The sequence below is a fragment of the Otolemur garnettii genome, unplaced genomic scaffold (assembly GCF_000181295.1).
Source record: "Otolemur garnettii isolate 467f Iridium unplaced genomic scaffold, OtoGar3 scaffold00106, whole genome shotgun sequence".
In the NCBI taxonomy this organism is placed as follows: Eukaryota; Metazoa; Chordata; class Mammalia; order Primates; family Galagidae; genus Otolemur; species Otolemur garnettii.
The window spans coordinates 1,647,501-1,665,771 of record NW_003852501.1 but is presented as its reverse complement, the minus strand read 5'-3'; the positions used below and the strand labels follow the sequence as shown (position 1 = coordinate 1,665,771).

Genomic DNA, 18,271 nt, shown 5'->3' with positions numbered 1-18,271 from the left:
AAAAAAAAAAAAAAAACAATGCATAGACTGTCATTGATTCATCTGTATAAATAATTTGTCCTGGCACCAGTAGTTAACTTTTAACTTCCCATTCAAAAACTTCACAACTTCAAGTATTTGAAATGAACTTAAATTTTCTGCTGCTTTTATTTTATATAGTACATTCTCATTGTAATTAGCTGACTCATGAAGTTGAAGCTTTTTCTTATAAACAAAGTTCAAAATCTTTACTAGTATGTATTAGGACAAATTAGCATTCTGTTGGTCAGTATCCATTTTAACAGTACTATTTCTCTTTCATTTTTTAAAAAAAGTGGGAGAAAATAGGCCTATCTGTACCATTCAGATCAAAGCACAAAATATAGTCTTAAAAATAAATAGCTAAGGTATACCTGACACACTTTTATGTCAATTTTCTCAGATGTTTAAAAAGGATCTCAAATGTGGCTGCATCTCCACCTGCTTTCTACCAGCAACCTCTGTGGTCCTCACCCATGGAATCTGCCTCCAAAGGGTAAATGCTCTTTGTCCCTTGTCATGAAGCCTGCAGTTTGATATCCTGGGCTTCACATGCAATTTCAGAAACCCAAATGATACTATATAGACTTGCTCTGAATCTTTTTTTAGTGCAGTTTGGCAAATATCCCAAATGAAATTCAACTTGAAGTTAAAAGTATCAAACCGAGATAGAGTTAAGTGCCCCTATGACTCTGGGCTGCCCAGAGGCTCTGCAGAGCTGAGAAAAAGGAAACCTAAATTTTTGGGAGGGGACAGCAGACGCTGCTTCACCAGGACAGAACAGTTACCCACAGAGACGCAGGCCAGGCCTGACAGCAATCAGGCTGCTGGGCCATGAGGCTGCCGTGAAGATTTCTAAAGGACCCTTGTGCCCCCCACCCCCTATCTCAGAACATTGCTGTCACCCCCACTATAACTCACAGCGCTAAGAACAGCAAGCATTAAACACGGAAACCTGATTTCCTCTGCTCCACCGTCTGCCTCCCGGGACTCCAGCGGCTCACTTTCAGCTCTACCTGATGGTTTAAACTGCACTTTGGTTTTGGTTTCTAGAAAAAAGAATATTATAAAGCTGTCTGGAGAGACCAGCACTAGATGGCCAGGTCATCCGGTCTGGCCCGCCCACTGCTGGCCTTGCTGGACCGCCCGGGGTCTACAGGATCTGCGGGATCGGCGGGGTCAGCAGGTTCCGAGGGCTGCACGTGCATCTCCGCAGCGGTGGTCACCGCCTGCTCCTCCTCCTCCTCGGGTGTCACGGCCAGGGCGCTGTCCTCTAGGCTGCTGCCGCTGCCTTCCACCTCGCCGTCGCCCTCGCCCTCCGGCGGGAGCGGCTGGGGACTGCTGCTTGCCAGGCTGGGTGCCACTGGCGTGGGCACGGGCGTGGGCGCCGCGGGAGTGGGCACAGGTGTGGGCGTGGGCGCCGCGGGAGTGGGCACAGGTGTGGGCGCCGGAGGAGAGACCGCACGCACAGGGGCCAGCTGCTCCGCCGCCTGGTTGACCCAGTTCTGCTCGGGCATCAGCAGGTGGTGGTGGCCGTTGTAGAGTTTGGCCGGGTGGCCCTTCTCGGGCACCTCGGATAGAGCTACCACTTTGAAGTCTGCCGCAGGCGGTGGTGGGGCCCCAGGGTAGCCTGCAGGCCGGGCCTGCCCCAGGGACGACGGGGCCTGTGTGTAGTAGGGCGGGAACCCGATGGTGACCGCGGCTGGGCCGGAGCCCGCGGGCAGCGCAAGGGTTTCGGTTGCCACCACTCCGGCCTCCGCGGGGTCGGCGCCCAGGTGGTTGGTCATCCCCTGCTTAAGCTTCTTCCAGCCCAGGTGGTAGATCTCTAACATGTTGAGCAGGAGTGAAGCGCAGGCCACCACGAGCATGAAGATGATGAAGATGGTCTTCTCTGTGGGCCTGGAAATGAAGCAGTCCACCGTGTTAGGGCAGGGCCAGCGGTCGCAGCGGTAGAGTGGCTTGAGCTCAAAGCCGTACAGGAAGTACTGGCCGGCGATGAAGCCTACTTCAAACAGCGTCTTGAAGATGATGTTGAAGACGTAAGTGCGCAGCAAGGCGCCGGCGATGCGCACCTTGCCGCGGTCATCGCGAACCGGGAGCTTGTCCTTCGGGCTGGCCACGCCCTGCTGCAGGCTGTCTCTCTTCAGCAGCTCCTCCTCCCTCTCTTTCTTCTTCTCTTCCATGCGCACGATGTGCAGCACGTGGCCCAGGTAGATGAGGGTGGGTGTGGACACGAAGATGATCTGCAGCGCCCAGAAGCGGATGTGCGAGATGGGGAAGGCCTTGTCGTAGCAGACGTTCTCGCAGCCAGGCTGCTGGGTGTTGCAGGTGAAGTCCGACTGCTCATCACCCCAGACCTCCTCAGCAGCGGCCCCCAGCACCAAGATGCGGAAGATGAACAGCACGGTGAGCCAGACCTTGCCAATGACCGTGGAGTGCTCCTGTGCGTTCTCTAGAAGTCGCCCTAGAAAGCTCCAGTCGCCCATTGCTCCCGATTCCTAACCTGCAAGGGGTGGGGGTGGGGGGGACACGCTCGTTAATACGCAGGCTGTGACAGGTGGGCTTAAAGTCCTCACCCAAGGGGAGGCCACATCAGGGATGGCGCCCAAGCGTGCTCTCTGGGTGGCTGTATACCCACTTCCAAACGCGGGTGCTGGAGCAGCTCTCTGCAGGCACATGTGTCTATCTTACACGCCCCTAGTGTCTGGCAAGCAGGTCCAAATAAATGTCTATGGCTCGGGTATACCACTGAGCTGCTGTCACCTTGAGGGACATGCTGACATACATGAGGGAGCCACAGATTAAACTTGAGTTCAGAGATGAGGAAGCCAGAGCTGGAACAGAAATACCTGCTCCCACCACCTAGCTCCTGCTGTCTCTCCCAGGAGCTCTGGGGCTACGCAGAAGCTCCATCCAATTCGGTCATGGTATGGGTTTATAGCAACCTTTCCCAAGTGGCTGTCATGCCCATGCCCATGCCATCATGCTACCTTCATAACTAATCTAATGCCTTTTCTATTATTTGCTTTTTTTCCTGTCTCCGAATCAACTCTTTTTATGCTTAAATTTATCTTAAATAGGAAATTTTACATCACTATTGTCAATGGAAAATTGGCATTAATACCTTAAATGAGTGTTAGCTTTCAGAATAAATTACCAACTCAACCAGCTTTATTTGCAAAACTAGGAAATAGAGTACTTTTCTTAAAAGAAAAGAATAAACACATGGATAACAACAAAGTTGTTACATTCTACAGGATATTATTTGCCAAAAACTCTGGATGCATTCCCTCTTTGGTTAAAAGAGGAAGATTTTGAGTATTAGAAGGTGTTAAAGATAGACTAGCATCAAACTAGGCCCTTCTCTAAGGCCAACATTTGGGTGGGAACAGAATTGATAAGGGAACAATCTTTTCCAACTAAGGTCAAGTGTCCACATTGGACACCTGGGCAAAGCTGGATTGGTGGTAGATGGGGCAGAAGCACAGAGGGACCATGGTGGTGCTGAGAGCCTGGGGAAGCATCCAGGGCAAACTGGGCACAGCCACCTTGCCAGGAGCAAGATCGGGCCCAGCAGAGCAGGGCTGCAGGGCCAGTCAACTAATAATACTCATCAGTGTGTGAGCATGGAAGCAGCACACTCAGACCAGTCCTGGGGTGGCACCAGACTGTGTTCTTCTGAGCTCACCCGCTCCACCCACCTGGGCTCAGAGATGCCACCACAACAGAGGCAGTGGCCAACCTCAGCCTCCACTCAGCAAGTACTAGGTACATGTCCCCATGCAGGAGGCGTCCCCTCTAAGCCTGGGTACAACAGGGACCACAGTCATGCACAGGGATGGTGGGGACTGGGACTGTGGGCTGTTTTTGAGATGGGAGCAACCCTGGTAGAGGAGGGTGACAAAGATGATTCCTGTGTCACTGCTGCTCCAACAAACCAGAAGCTGCAAATGGGAACTGAAAGATAGTTCCATTCTTCGCAGAGAGGAAAGCAGTCTCAGCTATTAGAATATCCCCAAGTCTCCAGTAGGACCAAGAAAACATTTCTCATTTTGAATTTTAAAATGTTTAAAAAACATTAATTTTTATGATTTGGTTAAAAGGCAACTAAACAAAAGAAAACTTCACTCACTAGCAATCTAAGAAAGAGCTAAATGTTAATTTCTGCTCTGACCACTGGTGCTTTTTAGAGAAATCTCACCGACTGAGCATCCTGCCAATTCCCTCATCTCATACTGTGGCTGGCATTCTGATGTGTTTAAAGGGGGTAGAATGTTTTACTTCAAAAACTTAATTACTGAACAGAAAACAATCTACTCTTCCTAATGAAGGATGTCAGGGAACTACTCTAGGATTCTTCCTGCTTCTTCACCAAATACCCCCCTGGGTTGGTACCTCCCCCCCCCCCAGACTGTCCTGTGGTCTCCTCATGGTGACTCTGCCTGTCCCTCTCTGGGTGGACACCCCACAGGACAAAAACCATAGCAGTATCAAGACGCATCAGGATCTGAACCTAACTTTCTCTGTCCCTGAAATGCTACCTTTAGGCCTTTGCATGTGCTGTTTCTCCAAACTAAACCCAGCCCTGTCTGGGGACTAGTCTGCTGACCTGCCTCCACAGTCCCCTTAATGGTGGCTACCTGAGGCCCACACTGTGCCTTGGGTTCTCTCCCCACCTTGCCATCTCCTGATTAGTGGCTGTTGCCCCCTCTCTGTTCTAGGGGGTTCCCTCCATCCTCCCACACCCCCACCTGCTTGACTTTCCAGGACAAGCACAGCCTCTGGTCTCTAGAGAACACCTGGCTATAGTGGGCTCTCCCCCCTTTAAGCCTGGCTCTCAGGGTGGGCTGGCACATGTGGCCTTTCCTTCTTGGCATCTGTAGCCAGAACAGCCAGGCAACATGCTTTTCTGGAGGTGTCTGAGCAGAGGTCAGTGTGGGTATTTAATACCTCTGGCTACTTTCCCAGATGCAGCTGTTGTTAAAAAAGCAGTTGATGTGATGTTCTGGGACTGAGGGCCTGGTAGGCTCCCCACCTTGGGCTGGTGTCACAGAGCACAGAGGGAGAGTACTTTCCTGCTCGTCACAGAATAGGCAGTCTGACTGGCAGATCCCTGTGCAGCCAGGGAGGCAAATGTTCTGTGGTGTTTGGGTGACCTCAGAGTAAAGAACTGTCCCACCCAAAAGTGCACAGCATGCCTGTTGAGAAAATGAGGCTTAATAACTGTTTACTCAATTGGTAAACCAGATGGAGGAGACTGGTTTGAGACTGCAGCATCTCACTACTCCTTCATATCAGCCCAGCCCTCCCCAGAGTCCTTTAGGCCCAGATGCTGCAAAACATTTAATATATGCCCTTGGAATTACATCAGACCTCCTTGTGCAACCTACAAGAACAATGATGTGTTACCATCCAGATGCTCATGTGCACACTGGCAGTGGCCAAGGCTCTGAGTCCTTGGACATAGCACAGCAAAAAAATGTGTCCCAAATAGGTGTGCCTAGCTCTCACACACTTCATGGTGATACACAGTGGTAAGATCTTTCCAGAAAGAAATTTACTAATGTAATATGAGAGATGTAACACTACCTTTGACCTCTAATCCTATATGTAGAACAGTTTACTGAGGACATTTCAGAGATTTGGATAAATATATATATACATGGTTTATTATGATGTTACTTCTAAGAAAGAATAACTGGGACCAGAAATGTTCATTAAAGGATGACTGTGGCAGCTGGTTGCCGGTGGTTGATACTGTTGTCCTGCCAATCCAGCTCCTACTCCTATCCTCCTCTCTCTTCCCTGCCTCTAATGTGACTGGGAAGAAAAATGCTTGCTTTCCCACCCTCCCTTGTGGTTGGAGGTGAATATAAAAGGCAGTTCTATTCAGTGAGGTATAAAAAGTCTACTAGGGAATGTCTAGGAAAGCTTTGGTTTCCTAAGAAAAGGACAGGTGCTACTTGTGCTGTCTCTTCCCCTTTCTTTCCATGTAAAGTACAGATGTGATGCCTGGAGCTGGGCAGCCACCTTGTAAGCATGAGTCAATAAGAATGAAGGAATAGTAAACAAAGGCCTAGCACATCTGCTGTGACATTGTGGAACTACCGAATTAACCCCATAAGCCACCTCTAGAATTTTCATGTGAAGGGAAAACCTTGTGTGTTCAAGTTAGGTTTTTGTTGTTTGCAGGCAAAATAATTCCCAACTGATACACTATCTTAAATTCTTTATGGAATAAGGCCTGGCAAAAATGATAAGCTGTGGTTCACTCATAACTCCAAAAATATAAATAACTTCTAAAATATAAAGTAGCCATTAAATATAATTTTAAGAACATTCAGGACATGAAGAAATACTGACACTATAATGATGAATGACAATGGTCTAATACAATACTACTGACAGTAGCTTTTTTATACACATTCATATGGGCGCATAGTAAAAGGAAGAATAATACTGAAATGTTAAGAAGGGTGTTTCTATGGGGTGATTTTTTTTCTTTTCATACTTCTCTGCATTTTCCATAATGACATATCACATGAATCATCATAAAAGATAAATGCCTATGACTTTCATTTTTTGAAGTTCTAGTTTTTGAAAAAATCAGCTGATTCCTTTTTCATTGGTCTTTCATTATGGTTTAGACTCCTTTCATCTCTTTAATCATGTCTGTAGTAAGCACACAGACAAATACAATACACTTTGCACACTTAGCTCAATGTCAGAGGATAATGATTGTGGGATCACTGAGAGTTTAACGTGGATTCCATTCTCCTGCCTGGCAGTCGCCCATGTCAGGAGCAGTATTTGGAGAAAGCAGATTCCCCAACGAGCCCTAAGCAAGAAAAGGCAAGGGTGTCTGTGCCCCCACCATCTGCTGCTGCACGTCCTGACACTTCATGGTTTGGGTTTTGTTTTGGATTATAAAATGCACACATGCATGAATGAAAAATTTAACCAGGGAACTGGCCATCTCTTTGGAAGACTGACAACATGGATCTTGGTCAGATCTACACAGAAGCCTCCAAAGCAGCCACCTTCACTATCAGATTTTAGTTGGCTGTAGATGACATACAAAGTTCTGGAGGCATTTTACCAAAATAACTTTTTAATTCATACCCCCAATATCAACGAGACAGCACAATCAGGAAAGACAGGAAGCCCATCTTATGGGCTAAGCACAGAGAGAGGATAAGTGAGGGTGCTCCAGGACCTCCTGAGGCTGAGGTCACACAAAGTGCTGGTGAATGAAATGCCCTGAGTATGGCTGGAAGGAGGAAAACATAGGCTTATGCTCCTTATCAATGGGAAAGCTCAGGATGACTGTTTAACTTTGCAAGGTGCATTTAACCTAGTGACAGAATACTGCACCCTACACTGTTGAGCCCATTTTAGATAACTGAACTAAAAAACGTAGTAGTTGGATTATGTATTACTTGCATGTAGGACGTTAATGATCTCCAGGAGATGGCATTTGATCTTTGTTTTTGTCTTGATGAAAAATTTAATTCTTACACTACTGAATAAACAGATTTAATATTTTGAAGTTTACATGGCTGCTTTCATATTCTTTGAACAGTTCTATTTTCCTTTCAACAGTTATACAGTCTTCCCCTTGACCTTCAGGATAGGTTGCCTTTTCTAATCGGGTCAAGCAAGACTAGTGGCAACCTTGTGTCCCATTTTGGGCCCCAAGTTTTGTTGGCTACAGACGTTTAAGGCATGGTCTCCATTTTAAAATCTACTTGTAGAGATAAGAAATTTCAGTAAATCGGGGAGCTACATAACGTGTGTGCAGAAGTATTTCAGAGAAAAGAGATATTAATATTAAAATGGGTAGTTGGGGAAGGCTTTGTGGAAGAGTGGAATTATAGATGAGATTAGAGGTAGCAGTTTCAGAGAGAAAAAAAGAAGGGAATACATTTTCAGAGCAGAGCAACATCCCTACGAAGCTTGGATAGCAGGGCGGGGCAGTGGCCACACTTCCCACAGAGCAGTCAGTAAGCACTCACCGGTACAGGAAAGGAAGCGAAGAGCTCGCCCTCGAACAGTCTGGGGTCGGGGGTGGGGTTGTTGGAAGCCAGGTTCAAGAAAGTGGGGCCCCTCAGACAGCAGGGACTGGGAAGTGGGTGGCATTTTCAGAGTAAGAGTCGAAGGCCTGGGCCAGGCAACAAGTGGGGGAATGGAAGAAAATGACAGAAAGGGGACGCTCTGCAGACAAAAATAAAGTGGAACGGAGCCTCTGACCAGGCCAAGACTAGTGCGAGAAGACTCAAGAGGCCAATTTGAAGAGCAAGACTCTGGGGAGGAGCCCTGAGCGGGGAAAGGAAAAAAGTGGGCTTCAAGGAGAACCCGGGAAGGGACCACCTCGTGGGGCACCTCGGGCAGGAAGAAGGCGCCCGAGACGTCTGGCCTGCGTGCGCGCGCGCGTACGTAAGGCGCCCGGCCCGGCGGGCGGGCGGGCGCGGTCTGTTCCCAGCCAGCCGCCGCCGGCTCCTCCTGGAGGCTTGCGTCTCGCAAGGTCCAGGAATGTGGGCTCTGAAGTTATTGTTTTATCCTTTCGTATATAATTTTTTTTTTTGTTCTAGTTCTCCTTTAGTTTTCCTGCAAAGTTAGTTGGAAAAATCTGACCTTAGGGGAAAGTGGCCAAGCTCCCGCTTCTCCAGACCGGGCGAAAGCAGGGCTGCAGGGTGAAGACCCGAGCACGCGGGAGCCCACCCTACTCCGGGACTCTAGAGTGACTTGCTCAGTCTCTTCAGAGCGCTGGTGAGGAGGCGGGGGCGAGGCCCTTTGATCTCCCCAGAAAGGGGAGGCCATTGCTGAGGTGGCCGGTCTAGGGACTGCAGCCCAGGGGTGCATGGTGGCTCTGGTACAGAGTGCTGTTCCAGTACGTCTAGGGGAGACACAGCGCGGGCAAAAGCAAAGCATAGTGCCCCTGGAGGTGCCAAGAGGGGCGGCGATGGGTGTGTGGAGGCTCAAGGAAGAGGAGGACGTTGGGCAGAGGCAGGGCCACAGGGAGGCAGCCTCTTTCCCCAACAGGGTATTGTGCAGGGCAGGTGTGGGACAAAAGGTTCTCCGGAGTGTTCACAAGACTTGTCAGTGCAGTCAGAAGGTTACCTCAGGCCCTTAAGGAGAAAAGCAATTTGATAATCAGAGGCTACGGAGGAAGAGCCAGACCAAGTCCATCTGTATTTCCTCCGCAGCCAGGGCTGGCATCCGTATAGGAGGGCCGGGACTCGGCCTGGATTAAAAGAGGTCCTTGGTGCAGCCTGCACTCTGGGGAAGACACGCAACAGAAGTCAGATGCCCCAGATGCCCCAGTCTGGGCTCTGGAGAAGTGGAAAGCAGAGGCGGGGAACTCACGGGGTGCGGGCCTGAGAGGTGTAGGCCCTGAGAATGTGGGGGAGCTTCGCGTATGAGGGTAAAACTCCCAAGAGGGAGGGTCCTAGTGGGCGGGGGCGGAGGATGAACAGGACAGAATGGCAGGTGCACAGGAAGCCACAGGAGCTGGGGAAGCAGACAGGCCACAGTAGCCAGGGAGGAGAACCTAGGCTTACTTACAAAGTGTAGATGGCAAAGTAGGGGAGGGTGGGATCACATGTTCACAGGACCCCTATAAGATAGTCCAGAGTGAATGCAGAGCATCCAGTGAGACGATAATTCAGAGAAAGGACAAGCAGTCAAGGTGGTGTGAAACAGCTGGCCTGCAGGTGGCTGAAGGTGGCACCCATAGGGTGTGCTCAGGGGCAGTGTGGGGAGGATGCCAGTGCTTGTGCTTGGAATTGGAGGAATACAACTGCCTTCTACTGAGATGGGGAGAACAGGGGAAGGGCATGGAGATCATGAGTTCAGTTTGGGACAGGTTAAGTTTGGAATGCCTGAGACATATGAGTGTTGAGGCTGGAGTTGCACATCTGGGAGTTGTCATTAAGTAAATGGTAATTAAACTTTGAGACTGGGTTCAGATCATCTAAGGGCAGGGGAAGAAGGAAAGAGGCTGAAGATAACCTCTAGGGTAGGCCAGCATCTGGAGGGTAAGGACAGATGGGACAACTCAGAAAAGAGCTGTCAATGGAAATGCAAGTTTTAGTTCAGATTCCAGAATAGAATCAGGACCAAAAGGTATAATTTGTGTCATAATTGAGTCTCATTCATAACAATGTATTGACAATAAACAATACTGTTAGTTACTGGTTTATAAACAAATTCAATATAATGTGGAGTAGGGCTAGGTAATTTCACTTTGAAATAATTTTTTTTAAGAGATGGGGTCTCTGTCTCCCAGGTTGGAGTGCAGCCTCCAACTTCTGGGCTCAAGTGATCTTCCCAACTCAGCCTTCTGAGTGTCTGGGATTACAAGCATGTGCCACCATGCCTGGCTAATTTTTCTATTTTAGTAAAGATGGGGGTCTGTGTTGTTAAGACTAGTTTTGAACTCTTGGCCTCCCCAAAGTGCTGGGATTACAAACATTTGCTACCACATTCAACCATTTTATATTTACTATTTGTGATTGCCTGGAACATTGATAAGTAGGATTTTGAGGTTCACATGTAGGCTTAGCACCCAGTAACAGCTACTGGGGTTTGGTTGTGGTAGTCGTGGTTTGAATTCTTTTTTTCATCCTTGATTTTGCACTTATCTAAAACATGGTAGGCTGAATGAGTTACAAATACGATACAATGAAAAATAGGTTTATCTAGTTAACTTTCAACCAGTGGAAAAATGGCCTTCCATCAGCCCCTTTCACCCCCTACCTGCCTATTTCAAGCCTTTACACTTAAGACTCTAATTTCCAGATGTCAAAAGACCTAGCCTATTGTGTTAGGTATACCATAACATGTTTTTCATAGTTTTGGTCTGACTTTTTAAAAAGGAGATAGAATTCAAAAGAACAAAAAGAACACAAGATCCTTTCTTGTATTTTATAGCGTTGACCACAACATTTAGCACTGCCTGAGCAAGATGGAAACCGGGCATTTAAAAGCTGGTGTAGTGTCACTTATAATTTAGTGCTACAGTGATACAGAAGTTCACTCCCATAGACCAGCAAGGAAGAGGGAAAAACTGAATTCCTGCAGTTTCAAACTGAAAACACATACATTAGCATTTCGTTTCTGAAAGAAAACAACAGAAGGCCACCTATGTTAACCACACTGGCAGGACACCCAATGGCAACAGTTATAGATATATGGTACTTGATACTTGGTAGGACAAGTTTCCCAACCTTATTCTCCAAATTTGTCTCAATGGTTTTTCACCTTTTATTTCTTTTCTTTTCTTTTTTTTTTTTTTTTGAGACAGAGCCTCAAGCTGTCCCCCTGGGTAGAGTGCCGTGGCATTACAGCTCACAGTAACCTCCAACTCCTGGGCTCAAGCGAGTCTCCTGCCTCCACCTCCCAAGTAGCTGGGACCACAGGCGCCCGCCACAAGGCCTGGCCATTTTTTGGTTGCAGCCATCATTGTTTGGCAGGTCGGGCTGGGGATTTGAACCCGCCACCTTAGGTGTACATGGCTGGCGCCTTAGCTGGTTGAGCTATAGGCGCCGAGCCTCACCTTTTATTTCTAATGTATGAAATTTAAGTACAGCTTGTCAATTTTCACAAAAATTGGAGATTTAATTTAAATTGGAAATGCATTTTAGAGATGAATCAAATTTACCACTCTATACTCTAATTTTCCCACCAATTAACACAGCTTCTTCACTACTGCAGAACTTCTTTAAAGCCCTTCAGTTGTGTTTTAGGATATTGTCTCTAAAGGTCTTAAACACATATGTTGTTAGGTGTAGTCCTAGATACTCTGAGTAGTTTTTAAGATTTTCTGATTGGTTGTTAGGAACATTACTTTTGTATATTGATCCTCTATCATACAACCTGTTAAAAAGGTCTTTCTAGTTCTAATAGTAGCTTCCTTGGATTTTCTATGTAGATACATCATATCATCTGCTATTAAGGATAATTTGTCTGTTCCTTTCCTAATTCTAATTATTGTTTCTTTTTCTTGTCTTAATTGTACTAGCAAGGGCTTCTGGGGTGTGGTGATATATTTTCTACTTTCTGACTTGAATATGAATGCTGCTAAGGTTTTCTCATTCCTTGAGCAAGATGTTTTAATTTTTATCAGACTGAGGATGCTTCCTTTCAGTTTTTGTTTGCTAAAAACTTGTTCTGTTTTGTTTTTAAACTATGAATTAGTATTAGATTTAGTGCAATAATTTTATCCTGCACTTACTGTAATTTTTAGATGTTGATCAACAAAGGGGATAAGTTCTCTTTGTTATGATTTTATTTTTAATATCTATAACATTCAATTTGCTATTATTTTAATTTGAATCTTATTTGTTCATACCTAAGATCAGTCTCAACTTTTTTTTGTACTATCATCAAATTTTGGAATGAAAGTGATTTGGTATGAAAGCCTGAAAAATTAAAAACTCTTGAATAAGTTCATATAAGAATCTCCTATAAAAGAGTTGGGACTAATGTCTTTTTTTGAGTTTTAGGAGGAAGACTTGATTAAAAATTCCATTCCAGGGTGGCGCCTGTGGCTCAAAGGAGTAGGGCACTGGCCCCATATGCTGGAGGTGGCAGGTTCAAACCCAGCCCTGGCCAAAAACTGCTTAAAAAAATACTTCCATTCATTGTTACCAGCATATGTAGGCTTGCTATTTCTTAAGTCAGTCTTGATCACTTAAATCCTTCAGAAGATTTCCCATTTCATCTGTTTCAAATTTGTTGGCATAAAATTATTCATGTATTTTCTTATGATTCTGAAACTCTATGGTATTTGTAATTAGATTCCTTTGGTTCCCAAATACTGCTTATTTGAAGCTTTTAAAATATTAGTCTTGCTAGAAGCTTTATTTTTCTTAATGAACCAGCTTTGATAAGCTTAAAAAGAAATTAATTTTGTTATTTTTTTCTAGCGTCTTACGAAGTATGCTATATTCATAGTATACAGAGTACATCTATAGGCAGTCCCTGGATTACAAGTGAGATAGGTTCTGTAGATTTCTTATTAAGATGAATTTGTAGGTACATTTTCCCATTACTGTAACAGCCCCCATTTGTAAGTGCAAGTTGTACTTGCACAATCAGTTGGATGTTTGTAACTGTAATAGTCTTTGTTGGTAAGTGCAAGTTGTAAGGAAGTCAGATATTTGTAACTCAGGGACTGCCTGTACAAAATTCCTATAGATCTTTTAAACAGATAAGGTAGATATTAGTGTTTGCTGGTATTACTATAAAATACACTTAAACAATTTAAGGGCTTCCTTTATCTTAGTGTAAAATTATGTACTATTGTATAGTTCCAGGGGTTTTCATTCTAAATGGAAAAATGCATGGATTCTATTACCTGACTTCTCAGCAATCTAATGCTATGGCAGGAAACATTATTCTCATCCACAACCAAATGACTTAGTGACATAAAACAATGATTTTCCAACTGTTTTATTAATGTTTCTAAAGCATTGCTAAGATTATATATGCAGAGAGTAAATCTCCAGAAACAAAATTGTTTTTAAATTTTATTTTTCAACTACTTATATTACTTATGAAGTCAGAATGTCTGGAAAGCACTCACAACAGTGTCTGCTATCTATGTTCTATTAGTAGTAACCTCTTATTTTGTCTTTAATGTGGGGATTTTAATCATTTATGAGTACCTGAAAAGTTACATATTCTTAAGTCTTTATCTGGCTAAGGTAAGGTCAAAGTGATGAGGTAATCAGTTTTCCTTTTTTGACCATATGTAATTTAAAAGGATAGTGCAAATTAATTTTAATTGGAAGTAATTTAAACAACTGTGTTAATTTAAAAACAAATGTCTTCAGTATTTTATATTCAAGAATGGGAAAGTTAAAAATACACTTTTATCCCTGGTCTTTCTTCTTGAAACACTTAAGTAACGTTAGTATTTCCTCCAGAAATCAGTATTAAATCACCATTTCCACAGAGTTCTAACATTAAGCTAAAAAATTAACAGCTGGCCTAGCCTCAGCTCAATTGACAGGAAAATGTAGCTTCTTGTCCCACTGTGGCTCCTTCCACACTCTGCAGACATCTTCCCTGCTCCACTGGCCTGGTGGAGTCCTCTGATCTCTTCTGCCAGTTATTAAATGGCATCATAAGTTTTTATAATGACTTCTGTCTATGAAAGTCCTAAATTCCATTAGAATTGTGCACTTATCCAAATATTTAGTTCAGATTTTTTGGTGATGTCTTATTTTAATATGATTATTTTATTAGTCTTCAAAGTTTAAAAAATTAAACAATGCAAAAAAAAAAAGTCACTACCTTTGAAGTAAAATTGAACTTACCAGTACCCTACTTTCTAAGGGGTGACTTGGGGCAAGGGTAAATAAAGAAAATCATAGGAGTGCCTTAGCATGGCACTGATCAGAACAGGCTTTCATCATGTCTACAACATCAGTCAGGAAGCCAGAACAGTGTACAAGCAATGGCCTCATAAAGACAGTGTGGTCAGTTAAAAGGTAATTTCCTCATATAAATCCAAATGATATCCTTCAGAAATCTGACTCATTATCCATGGAAGGAATATAAATCATAGCATTTTAGTGCTGGAAGAACCTTAGAAGTGGTCTAGCTTATGTAGCCCATTTTAAGTACCAGGAAAGGGAGACTCAGAGAGGGTTCTGAGGGTAGCGCAGCCTGAAGTGCTGAAGCCAGCACAGAAACTCCTGGTCCAAATTACCTTCCCTTTCCACAGGGTTCTGCACCAGGCAGATTGTTTGGGTTACAGCAATTGCCTTTTGCATTACATTATACCCTAACATACTTGAATACATGTTTAAAAATTATGGGTTTGAGTACATTTTAAGTTTTTACTCTTTTTTTTTTTAGTCCACAGTAGAAGAGGGAATTTTTACTTTTTATAAAAATTGTTAAATATTAGTGATATGTTCCAGGCAGTCCAATTCATTATATAAATTGGAATAATCTTTTTAAAACAAATTCAGATATTTTAACTCTTGCTTAGTGAACAAAACATCAGAACCTAATTATGGTACTTTATTATTCCATGGACATTACTGACACAAATATACATCTGTCAAAATATTTTCTATTTTTTTGCAGCAATAATTTCTATAGTATTAATTTCATTTTACTTTTCTTTTTTTTTTTTTTTTTTGAGACAGAGCCTCAAGCTGTCCCCCTGGGCAGAGTGCCGTGGCATCACAGCTCACAGCAACCTCCAACTCCTGGGCTCAAGCGAGTCTCCTGCCTCCACCTCCCAAGTAGCTGGGACCACAGGCGCCCGCCACAACGCCTGGCTATTTTTTGGTTGCAGCCATCATTGTTGTTTGGCGGGTCCGGGCTGGGGATTCGAAGCCGCCACCTTAGGTGTACGTGGCTGGCGCCTTAGCCGGTTGAGCTATAGGCGACGAGCCTCATTTTACTTTTCTTACTTAAACCTTCTTCTATTAGTATATAACCACAAATCTCTTCTATGTTATAGAATAAATAATTCATTTTAAAGCTTAGAGGAAATGGAGTACCAGGAATTAATGAGTAATAATTTGTGGAGATGATCAGGTGGTCTGAATGAAAAATGATTTTTATATTAGTATTAGTTTGTTAACAGTAAATTTAAAGCAAACCACCAATTCTTCAAATTAAAATAAAATGTAAGAGATTTTATTTTACATTCTTCAAATGTAAAGTAAAATGTAATACAGAAACTATTCACATCAACCAGTACAAGTCATACTTGTGGAGTTTTAAAAAAACAAGCAGTAGAGTTCTAACCTAGTTACCATGATGAATTTTTAAAAAAACAAGCAGTAGAGTTCTAACCTAGTTACCATAAAGAATTTTTCACCACTGTAAGAATGAAAATTAAGATTAAACTGTATCACTATTTTATTGTCTTTAAGCATTACAAGAAAATTGCAAAACCACTATTTTTATAGACACATATGCTGTTACGGTTACACATATTGGATGTTTTTTCTCTCTTCAATTTAGTAAATATTTATCAAACATCTATTATATGTATGTCACTGTGCTAGGCACTGAGGATACCAAAATAATCAAGATACCATCTGCACCCTCAGGAGAGTCACTTGCAATCTATGGAAGAGGCAGACTTGTGAAGACAGATCAAAATCAGTACCACAGTATAGGAATAGCCATGAGACAGAGGGAGGGAAGGAGAAAGAGACTAACCAAGGGGGCAATTAGGTTTGGCTGTTTCCTCCTACAGAAGTCCTGGGAACTAAGCCTATACAATGGGGTGACATGCTTCTCAAAGACCTTTCTGCTTTCTGGAGTGTTCTGATACAATTTAGCACACTATAAAAGCTATGCATTTATTAATATGGGCACAATAATGTGCAACACTTAGGTAAAATCCTAAACCTATATATATATTCTATTTATACTGTGTTAAGTACATATTCAAGTCATGGCTACATTTGTAAGACCAACTATATATTTTTTACATGTATGGGGCTTTATAGAATGACTATAATAAACACATGCAATTAAGTTTCAAATGTATAGTGTAAAAGTTACTTTAGTTAAGAAAATGAATTCAATAACTTAAACTGTAAGTAACATTCAGAGCAATTCTTTTTGTTATTGGCAAGCAATGACATTTTTTTACCTGTCATTATTTTAATATCATTTTCAGCCAGTTAACATTTCCTGGTTAACAAACATAGCACCGTCTAATTTGTTAAAGGAGCACAGTTTTGTGAATTACTTTCCACTACAGGAACACTGTGCGTTGCCCCAATATGAACCAAACTGCTGAGCCAGTGGAATCTGCGCCAAATTAGCTGATGTTTACTTGAACACACTGACATTTGGAAAATAAATCCCCCCTTTTTCCTCTTTAATCTTTTAATGTTTTGCAATACATTTCATAGCACATGGATGGACCGCCAGTGAAATAAGGCACGGATCATAAATCTGAATTCTTGGGTGATGAGAGCCATAACTCGCTGTTTGTATAGAATCATTTTACAATGGCATGTTTTGGAGACATCCTGACAAAATAACTGGCGTTCTAATGTCCCAGTCACAAATGTTCACGAACCGAGAGTTCTACTGGCAGGATGAACTCTGCTCACTAGCGTGTGGAGTCAGCAGCAAAGCAAACGCAGTCCGGCTGCAATTTATTTCCCCAGGTCTCCCATGAGAAGGGCTTATGTAGAATGAAGCCAAGTGCTCAACCACTCTTCTGTAAATTCTTTACACTTGAATACATCATAAAAAATCTATGGGTCAAGAAATTGGGTTGTGGCACCAACAGCTAAACTGTTTTTTTAAAAAGCCAAACGTTTCTTTAAAGAGTGTAAGAGAGCCAACCTCGTTTCTGAACACCCAGCACAGCGTCGGAGCGCACGATGCTGCACGCCCGCTCGCTGCAGCACCACGTTCTCTGCCGCGCGGGACCCGCCGAGCGCCTGCGAGTAGGTCAGCAGTCCTTAGCGCCCTTAAACCCGAACGTGACGGGGCAGCCCCTGCGTCCCCACCCAAAGGGGAAAGCAGCCCCAGGGAAACAACTTCCACTCAACCCTGGGCCATCCATCAAGGAGAGCCGAAAGCAGGCGCTCTGCTGAGACCTACAGCAACAGAGGAAGAGGAAGGTCAACTGTTCCAAAAGTTTCTCAAAGTTTCCCTAGGGCCTAGTTCCCCAGTTCTGTTGCATCCCACGACTTTCTGAAGAATCCCGAAAGAATTCCAGAGGCTGGGAGCCGCACACGTGCGCGGGGCTCCAGCCCGCCGGAGTCGTCCTGGGAGGGTCGCGGCGTCAGCGACCCGCCGGTTCCCTGCCCCTCTGCCCTCGGCCCGGCGCCCGGCCTCCTGGGCTCCCCTGCCCGCCTTACCCCGCTCTGCCGCGGTGGCGACCCGGGCGCGATCCTCCCGAGCAAGGCTCCCGGCCGCTCTGAAAAGGAGAATTCCTTTTACACGTGCGGTGCAACTTCACGCGTGCGCCCCGCGCCAGGGCCCGACCTCCCCGCCCCGGCCGCCATCCCCGCCGCCCCAGTGTGCGCCGCGCTCGGCGCCCCCACGCCGCAGCCCCAGCCGCCCCGCCACGCCCCCGCTGCCTCCGACCCAGCCCCGGGTCGTGCGGGGGCGGTGCCAGGGCCAGTGCGCGCCCCCGCTCCGCACCCACGCTCCGTATTCGCGTCCAGATCTCGCATCTGCACCTCATTTCCTGAACCTGCTTCCCCACCTCACACGCGCACGCATGCTAAGCACCGCATCCCCACCACCC

The 18,271-nt window shown here is 44.8% G+C and overlaps 1 protein-coding gene across 1 annotated transcript; it reads right to left on the bottom strand.

Annotated features, from left to right (window-relative positions):
• Positions 1 to 1,109: 1,109 nt before the first annotated feature.
• GJA3 (gap junction protein alpha 3) lies at positions 1,110 to 18,042 on the bottom strand. Its single transcript, XM_012809486.1, has 2 exons — positions 17,880 to 18,042; positions 1,110 to 2,521 (listed from the first exon to the last, which is right to left on the bottom strand). The coding sequence occupies exon 2, from the start codon at positions 2,502 to 2,504 to the stop codon at positions 1,110 to 1,112; it is 1,395 nt and encodes a 464-aa protein (XP_012664940.1). The 5' UTR covers positions 2,505 to 2,521; positions 17,880 to 18,042.
• Between the last annotated feature and the right edge of the window lie 229 nt (positions 18,043 to 18,271).

What these genes read in the sequence shown, in the direction of transcription:
- GJA3 (XM_012809486.1), bottom strand. Translation starts at nt 2,504, where the DNA reads ATGGGCGACTGGAGCTTTCTAGGGCGACTTCTAGAGAACGCACAGGAG.